Raw genomic sequence first — 9,302 nt, 5'->3', positions numbered from 1 at the left:
TAATTCTGTAAAAAGAAGTTTTTTGGTAGTTTAATGGCTATGGCACTAAATAAGTAAATTAGTTTGGATAGGATGGTCATTTTTATTATGTTAGCTCATCCTACCCATGAGCAATTAACATTTTTCCAATTATATAGATCTAGTTCTAATTGTGTGGGGAGTGTTTTGTAGTTGTGTTCATATAGTTCCTGTGTTTGTCTTGGCAGATAGATTCCTAAGTATTTTATATTGTCTAGGGTGATTTTAAGGAGAATTTCTCTTTCTCACTCTTGGTGCTGGGATGAGTTGGAAGTATATGAAATGCTGATGATTTATGTGGGTTTATTTTGTATCCTGTGACTTTGCTAAAGTTGTTGATTATTTCCACTAGCTTTTTAGTGGATTCTTTAGGATTCTTTAAGAAGACCATCATATCATCTGCAAAGAGTGATAACTTGGTCTCCTCATTACCTATTTTAATACCTTCAATTACTTTTTCTTCTCTAATTGCTACTGCTAGTGTATCTAGTACAATGTTAAATAATAAGGGTGATAATGGGCATCCTTGTTTCACTCCTGATCTTATTGGGAAGGCTTCTAATTTATCCCCATTGCAGATGCTCGCTGGTGGTTTTAAATATATACTCCTATTATAAAAAATAAACTTTGTTTCTAGAGCTCAGGGGTTTGTGCTTTACTGACCCTGAAGAGGTCCGTAGGTGGGTGAATATCATCTCCCATCCATCTAGGAAGAATTTTTATTTCAGTTTAATATAAGTGTGTGTGAGTGTGTGTGTGTGTGTGTGAGGGAGTGATGTGACTATGTTACACCTTCCTTTGTCCACTTTATATGGGCAAAGAAAGATGGACTTTAGATGAAAGTGAGATTCATGTTGCTTATTGCCCCATTCCTTTCTCCATGTTTTCTCTACTCTTCAATTCACATCCCCTGATAATGTGAAATAGTAACTTCCACTTCCTCCTCATTTCTCCCCTAATATATTTCCCTTTTCTGGTTTTTTCTTAAAACCATTTTTCAAAATCACTTCCATAAACCATTTCTAACTGAAATTCCACTATAAAGTCAGAGCTGTATAGGTGGCTTTTCCTAATCAGGTCTCTGGATAGTTGGTCTCCTCTCTCCTCTAAGAGAGGAGTGCTGCTTCTGTGCCTTCTGAGACAACTCCTATCATCCTATTGCTCCACTCTATCCCGCAGTTTTCCCAGTCAGGGACCTGGTAGACCTTCCTGAGCTGAGAACTTTGGAGACTGCATCTTCTTCCAGATCTCATAGCTTCTGGTTATATTTTTCTTTAATCCAGGCCTCAATGCTTACTCAAAGTTCACTTTGGCATTTGGGGTTGTTGCTTCATCTCCTGCTCTTGTTAAATCATCCCTGGAGCAAAGATGGGAGAATTGGGTCTTCTGCACCTTTCACATGATCATTGTTTCCTATAATAATAAATAATTATTAAATACTTGCCACATGCCAGACAATGTAGCAGATGCTGGGAATTCAAAAATAAAGCATGAGACAATCTCTGCCATTAAGGTGATCACATTTCTATTGGGAGATACAGTGTGTGTCTGTGCACAGAAGAGACAGAAGCTAATTTGGTGGGGAAGAGAGAAGGCACTAACAACTAGGAAAATTGGGAAAGGGATAATGTAGGAGATGGAACTTAAACTGAATTTGAAAGGAAACTTGGAATCCTAAGAGATAGAGATGAGGACAAAGTGCAATCCAACATGGGAGGAGAGCCTAAGCAAAGACACAAATGAAAAATGGAATGTCACTTATGAGAAGCAACCTGTTGAACTGGAAAATAGTGTGTGTAAAAAGTGAAATGAGTCAGGAAAAGTGGATTGCAGTGAGCTTGGGAAGGGAACTCTCCTTCTTAAAAAGTTCTTCCTTGATTTCAGCCTCAGCACCTCCTGCTATACTCACAGTACTCAATCCAAGACAGAGAGAAATGAGAAAAGGTCCTTGCTCTTTATATGATCTCCTTTCTGAACCGTAACAACTCAGATCCAGCATTCCCCCAGATAGTATTTGTAAAGAACTTAGCAGACTGGCTGGTACTTAGCAGACACTTAATAAGTGCTCATGGTCTTACTTCTCCCCCCTCTACAATAATTAAACCAAAGAATTCTCAACATCAAACCACATATTTCCTCCATTAACGTTGGGATAAAGGCTCCTGGTGTTTGGACATGTGGCCAGCATATCTCTGGTCATCTAGTTCCTTCTCTGCCTCTATGATTAATGACTAGTACAGATGCTATCACTGGAATTATATGTGGTTTGAAGAGACAAGAGTTGTGCTTGGCCCCCAGTGGACAACAGATCAAAGGCAGCTTATCAAATATTCCAGGGGGGTTCACAGAACAGTTATGAAAAGAATAAAGAAATGTAATTAAATTTAATATTTACAGCTGGCTACTATGTGACAGGAACTGTGTTCAGAGTTTAGGATATAAAATAACAACAACAATAATAATAAGGGACAGTCTCTGCCTAGAGGGCTCTCATTTCTTCTGGATTCAAAGAGCATGTACACAAATAAGTAAATATAACGGAGTATCTATAAAGTAATTTCAAGGAGATGACAGTAATGACTGGAGAGATGGGGCAGAGACTGGGCAAGGGTTCATGGAGGACATCCCTGATAGAGAGCTAAGACATAGGAAACAGCCTATTGGTGTCTGCCACCCACGTTGGCAGCCTCCTGCTGAGCCCTCACGCTGTCTGGCTCAGAGCTATTCCCTCCACATCCAGCTCTGGCTAGGGCACGGGGGCGGAGCATGCCCTATGGAAGCGCACTCCATGGACGCTTTTCTGGCCTCACTTGCCTAAGCTGGGATCAGCCACAATGCCCTGGGCTGATCTCCAGAGCGCTGTTGCTTCTCTCTCTGAAGGTAGCTCAGATGAAGGAGACCAAGTGGGCAGGCAGGACCTCTCGCAAGCGCCGTGCCAACTCAGAGTCAGAGCCAGACGAACAAGTCAGTGAGGAGGTCTGCTTGAAACTGGAGGAAACCAGAGAAGTTCAGAGCTTGAGGAGACAACCTTATGGGGTGAGGGCTGCCGCCCTCCTGCTTGGGGAGAAAGCCGGGAAGAGACAACCCTGGGGGAGGGGGGAGCCCCTTTAAAGGCCAGCCTGGGGGAATGGCGGACACGAAGAAACTGATGGACTTGAGAAGCAAGGGCAGGCTTAAGGGAGAGGACAGCCTCGACTTAGTAACATCTTCCTCTGCAGAAAGGAGCCGAAGGTTCAAGATACTGACATACTGAAGTACATTGAGACTGAGCTAAAGAAAAGAAAAGGAACTGCGGGAAATGAGGAACAGAAGGTGAAGTGAAGAAGGATGAAAACTCTATGAGCTCCCAGAGAGCAACTGAGTCTCCTCAGCCAAGACCACTGAACAGAGGCTTAAACCAGATGTTGAGCGGGATGCCAGAGGTGGATTTAAGCACTGATGTGAAAATCAAAAATATCATTTCCACCGAGGATGCCAAAGCTGAGCAACAGAACCAAAAAAAAGACAATGAAACCTCTTTTGTTCCAACCAACATGGCTGCAAACCACATGCAGCACAACCGATTTTCTCACCTAGAGCTCCAGATCCTGGTTCAAAGGCACAAGGAGGAGTCAGAAAACCTCCTCCTCAGGATGAGGAGATGCTGACAAGCCAGAACCTGAGAGATCTCCTCCAAATCACGAGTCCCCCTCCCCCAATGAAAAGACAACTGATGATTATCATTATGAGAAGTTTAAGGAAATCAAGAGACACTATTGATACCAAATGGGTGGGAGATAGTGAGGAGGGGTTGTTTGCAGGGTCTTTTTTCCCCAAGCACAAGGTGCAATGTAAGTATGTAAAAATCACAGGAATAAAAGTTTTGTTTCTTTAAAAAGAAAAGAATGTGAGGACGTAATGGCCACAATTAAGGACAGTTTTTTGTAAGAGTTTATCAAAGGTAGAAGAGACACTGAATGGTAGTTTGAAAGTGTCACCATTAAGTGAAAGTTTTTTTTTTTTAAGACTGGTAGATATCTAGTCATCTTTGCATTGAAGGAAGGAAATTAGATTTTTAAAAATTGAAAAGTAGAGAGACAGGATAATTAAAAGGGAAAGTCCCCAGATGTGTTTGGAAAGGAGTTAGCCTTGGAGAAATCATCTTTGCCTCTGAAACTGTTGGAAAGGAGGAAAGGATGGAAGATGTGGCTAAAGGTGTTTGATATGTATACTTTTAGTGGAAAGGGAGCTCATGATAATAGCATCTGTGTTATTTGTAAACTGAAGCAAAACCTCTTTGGAAGGAAGAGAGAAGTGTGACATGAAGAAATAAGATAAGGTTTGGAATACACACTATTAAAAGTGCACTGGGGGGTTAATTGAGGAATTCAGATCTTCCTGACTCCAAGCCTAGCTGCCAGATTTGTAGGAAACACACTCGTGATCATTGCACGATATTCTCAGCTGTAAGTAAATCAGAATAGAGATATAATGGAGAAACCCAAGGCTGGGTTTTGGAATAACATGTATCCATAGGATAAAAGGATAAGAGATTCTTGGTTAGAGGAGAGCATGAAATTGAACCAGCTAGCTATAGCTTCAAGTCTGTGAAGGGAGAATGGCAAGGCCAGGACACTGGTGATGGAAAATAATGATGGCTTACACAACTGGAGAACTCTAAAAATAAAGAATAGTTTAGGTGGGTTGAATGATCTGAGGAGTCAAGTAAATAACAACCACTAGAATCTCAATAGGGTGTTATATTTACATGGGGCAAAATGAGAGCTATCTGCTGATCTGAAAACCAAGGGAGCTAGACACAGGCTATAGACCATCCAAGCTTAGAGGAGGACTCAGAACCTCAGGGAGTTCATGATTCCAAGGGAAAAGCCTAGCCTGGGATGGGGATAAATGGTGGGCAGATGTGGATAGAGGATACTAATAGGTCAGAGGGATTAGACAGAAGCAATTGGAAGCAGGGATGTTTGAAACAAGACTTTGCTCCTAACTAAATGAACTAAAATTCTGGATCTCTAGTAAAATGTCAGTTCTTTTAAGGAGATCTTGTTATATTTTTGTCTGTGTCCTCTGCACCTTACACAATGTCTTACACTTAAGAAATGATTCTTAAAACTAATGTGAATTCTCTCTGCTTCTAGTAACTTCACACTTTATAGAGCTTACTCTGGGAGTTCTTACCACTGAAGTACTAGAATTACTGATACTGAAAAGAGTCTTTGGAATTCCTTAATACAAAGCAAGGGGAGAGCTTCCCTGCTAAAACATTCCATTATTCTATAGGAAGGGATCCCAAGTTGTAAGGTAGTGCAGTCTATCTCAAAACTTGTATATCATAATCACAATAAATCATTTACATCTGTGCTCCTTCCTTAATGGATATGGATCCCTCCCAGGTTGTAGCACTAGACTTAGTATATATATTTGACATCCCAAATGAGATCACAGAGTCTGTGGTTAATGATGATCTTAAGGAGATCAGTGAGCAGCTCGCAGTCTCCTTCTCCCAAACCATTGCCCTTATACCTTGACACTACCATATATATGTTCATGTCCTTCAGCCACTGACCTCCCATTCCAACCTATACCTGAATATCTCCCTAAAAGTGGTCCTCCAAACTCCATTTGAAGCACAATACTGAAAACAATTACGAAATCAAGATCTTAGAGAGAAAACTGACAGAAAGATTCCGGTCATCTTCAGAAAAGAAAGAATGTCCTGGAAGATCACATCAACAATAATCCTCCAGGAATCCTTCAGCTGTGCAGTGGATGTAAGGGCTTCTACAAAGATCAGGTCCTAATGGTGAAGAACAATAGACATACAGAAGGAGACACATTTTGGACAAAACAAATAAGGGAGTTGGTTTTTCTTTTTTTGTTTGTTACATGGGTTTTGGTTTTCCTAGGGCATAGGAGTGGAAAAACAGTACAATATTTGATAATAGAAATATGTAAAATTTAATTAAAAAAAAAAAAGATCAGTAAGCATCTCTCAACTCACCAAAAAGGGAAGCCAAGCAAACCACTGGACCAGTCAAGTGCTTCAAAGGTGTTTTCTTAGCTTTCGCCTCAGGGCTCCCATAACCTCCTTGTTCCTCAAGGTATAAATAAAAGGATTGAGCATGGGGGTTACAACTGTGTAGAAGAGGGAGATGATTTGATCTGTATCTTCTGTAGCATTGGCTCCAGGTCTCGTGTAGGCAATTGTAGCAGTCCCATAGAAAAGAGTAACAACCAATAGGTGGGAAGAGCAAGTAGAGAAGACTTTTTGGCGTCCCTGAGCAGAGGCTACCCCAAGGATGGTAATAACGATGCGAACATAAGAAAACAGAATCAAGGCAAATGGAGTAACAATAAAGATCAGGGTGCCGCCAAGATTCCCTAGCTTAGCCCAGAATTTGTCTCCACTTGCCAGCTTCAAAACAGCCAAGTTATCACAAAAGAATTGGTGTATAATGTTGGTTCCATGGAAGGGCAAGGCAAAAACTAGCATAGTGTGTACAGTTCCCATGGTGATGCCCATTAGATAGGAAGCACCCACCATACCCACACATACCTGCCTGTTCATCAATGTGGCATAGTGCAGGGGATGGCAAATGGCAGCAAAACGGTCATAAGCCATGGCAGTGAGCAGACAGCATTCAGTAATGCCAAAGAGGGTAAAGAAATACACCTGGGTGAAACAGCCAGCAAAAGAGATGACAGGATATGAGGAGAGAAGATCACTTAGCATCCTAGGCACAATAGAGGTAGTGTAGAGAATCTCTAGCATAGAGAGATGTCTAAGGAAGAAATACATGGGAGTGCTCAGGGCTAAGTCAAGCAGGGTAAGGATGATGATCAGGGAGTTGCCCAAAAGGGTGACCAAGTAGACAAAGAGCACCCCCCAAAACAGGGGAAGTTTATAGGCCCCCAAATGTGAGAATCCCAACAAAATAAACTCAGTCACTGCTGTCCCATTATCATCATCCATGTCCCTAAATCTGGATCTAGAGACAGAACCAAAGGAGATTTGTTTATAGTCACAAAGAAGAAAAAGAAATAGACAAACTACTGCAGAAAAAAAGACCCAAGTTAGACAAGAAAATCCCAAATGTGAGATTACAATGGTAAGCAGTGGGATGTGAGAATGTCCTTTCTGAGAAAACTATAACAAAAAATGATTTTTTTAACTCATCAGATGTGAAACAATCTAGTCTGGAAGCAGATTGCTTTATGTATTATCAGTATGGTCCCTTCCACCTCAGAGTTCTGAGTTCTTATCTGTCTTTCAATATTAAAGACAACTAAATATATGAACAGAAATAGACAGGTAATAAAGAAATTGTTTTGTGGGTGGGGAAAAGACAGGTAAATGGGGGGAAAAAGAAGGTAGAGAAAACAGAGAAGAGGACATGAGAAAAAGAGAGAGGAAAGAGAAGAGGAGAAAGCAAAAGACAACCACTGGAACACTTTGAGGCTGAGACAAAGAAGAAAAAGAAAAATAAGGAAACTTAAACATTTAAATATAGTCCCCAACACCCAAGAGTGTTTCTCCCAGAGTCCCTTTTAGAAGTAACAGCTGCTAGAAGCTATTCCCATATGGTTCCTTGATTTACAATCTCTGAGCCAAAGCCATGGGGAGCCTGATCCCCAGAGAAGGCAACAGGAGAGAGGAAGACCAGGCTGTAAACTAGAGGGAAGAAGGAAGTAAGAGTTTTGTCCATTGGGCATGACCTACCTAAGAAGTGAACAGTAGCTACTTGGTCAGGACCTTCTACCCCCTAAGTTCCCTACAATGTAGGCACAGACACCAGGGTCAGGAGATACCTTAGCTTTATCTCTGTTGCATCAAAATAAAAAATGAAGAGATTATCTCAAGCCTGCAGAGAAATGGAAGTCCAAAAACAAGCAAATCCATGCCCAGTGGGTAGATGCCCTTGCAGGATGTTAAATGGATTCTGGAGATACATGCCTGCTTCTCACAGTGGCAATCAGCTAGTTTTCCTCCCTCAGACCTTAGACACTTAAAACATAGATGGAGGCAGAATCTAATTGACAAGTAAGCCTTCCTGACTTTATACAAAGATCTCTCTGGACTCAGAGACTTTCTAAGGTGGACAATAGGATGATGACTCAGTAGGAGATAGATGATAGGATCCTGTGGGAGAAGAATGACGTCTCTTATAATAAGACAACCTTTTCCATCTTCTGCAATAACACTCTTTTCTTGGACTTGGTCATTGTTGCTTCTTTCTTTAACCTAAAAAAACTTCAACCTGACAGTGAACTATATCTTGTCCATAAGTGTCTAATCTGTCCTGATTGCTCTGCTGACCAATGGCTCCAACTAGAGGAAAAAATAGATACTTCTTTGAAGAGGCAGCCTGTGGTAGGCAGAGGAGGAGGACAGGGGGTGGAAAGGGAGACAAGCAAGAGCTACTTTTTATCGTCAAATGTAAAAGGATTTGCCTGTGTTTTTTAAACTAAGAAAATACAAAATAACCATTTTGGGGTGGAGTGCTCTTTTTGACAGATTGTTGAAACAAAATAAGTTGATCAGAAAAAAAAACAAAAGAGTTTGTGAAGGAAGCCATAACCCCACAGTGCTCTTAAGAATGTGGAGCTAAGTTTAAAAAACTTCACACTGGGAGGCATATTCAGTTTAACCCAGGGAAAGCTCATAGAACCATCTGCCCAGGACTAAAGCCTCTGAACACCAGACAGAGATAAGAAAAGCTAATGCTCCACATTCAGAGATGGCAAACTCCACAGAAGCACAGAAGCCCCAAAATACCAAGAAAAATAAGAAGACAGGGGCGACTTTGGACACATTCTATGGAGCCAAAATACAAAATACAGAGCAGATAGAAGATAATATACAAGAAAATGCTCCAAAACCTTCCAAAGGAAATGGAAACTCTCCACAAACCTATGAAGAATTTGAATCAGAAATGACCAAAAAGATGGAAGCCTTCTGGGAGGAAAAGTTGGAAATAATGCAAAAGAAATTCACGCATCTACAAAACCGGTATGATGAAACTGAAAAGGAAAACCAGGCTTTAAAGGCCAGAATCAGGCAGCTGGAAGACAACGATCGTGTAAAAGAGCAAGAATTAATAAAGCAAAGCCAAAATACCAAGAAATTAGAAGAGAACATAAAATATCTCACCAACAAGGTGATAGATCTGGAAAATAGAGGGAGAAGGGATAATTTAAGAATAATTGGACTCCCAGAAAAGCCAGAAATAAACACCAAACTGGACATGATGGTACAAGATATAATCAAAGAAAATTGCCCAGAG

The 9,302-nt window shown here is 40.9% G+C and overlaps 1 protein-coding gene and 1 pseudogene across 1 annotated transcript; one reads left to right on the top strand and one right to left on the bottom strand.

Annotated features, from left to right (window-relative positions):
* Positions 1-2,907: 2,907 nt before the first annotated feature.
* Positions 2,908-3,777, top strand: LOC130454698 (splicing factor C9orf78 homolog; annotated as a pseudogene).
* Positions 3,778-4,986: 1,209 nt separating this feature from the next.
* Positions 4,987-7,544, bottom strand: LOC130454369 (olfactory receptor 9-like). Its single transcript, XM_056797976.1, has one exon. The coding sequence runs from the start codon at positions 6,989-6,991 to the stop codon at positions 6,062-6,064; it is 930 nt and encodes a 309-aa protein (XP_056653954.1). The 5' UTR covers positions 6,992-7,544; the 3' UTR covers positions 4,987-6,061.
* Positions 7,545-9,302: the final 1,758 nt, after the last annotated feature.

This window comes from Monodelphis domestica, chromosome 5 (genome assembly GCF_027887165.1).
Source record: "Monodelphis domestica isolate mMonDom1 chromosome 5, mMonDom1.pri, whole genome shotgun sequence".
Taxonomy (NCBI): Eukaryota; Metazoa; Chordata; class Mammalia; order Didelphimorphia; family Didelphidae; genus Monodelphis; species Monodelphis domestica.
This window is presented reverse-complemented; position numbering and strand designations above follow the sequence as displayed.

Excerpts from the sequence above, each read along its gene's own strand:
- LOC130454369 (XM_056797976.1), bottom strand. The coding sequence starts at position 6,991 with ATGGATGATGATAATGGGACAGCAGTGACTGAGTTTATTTTGTTGGGA.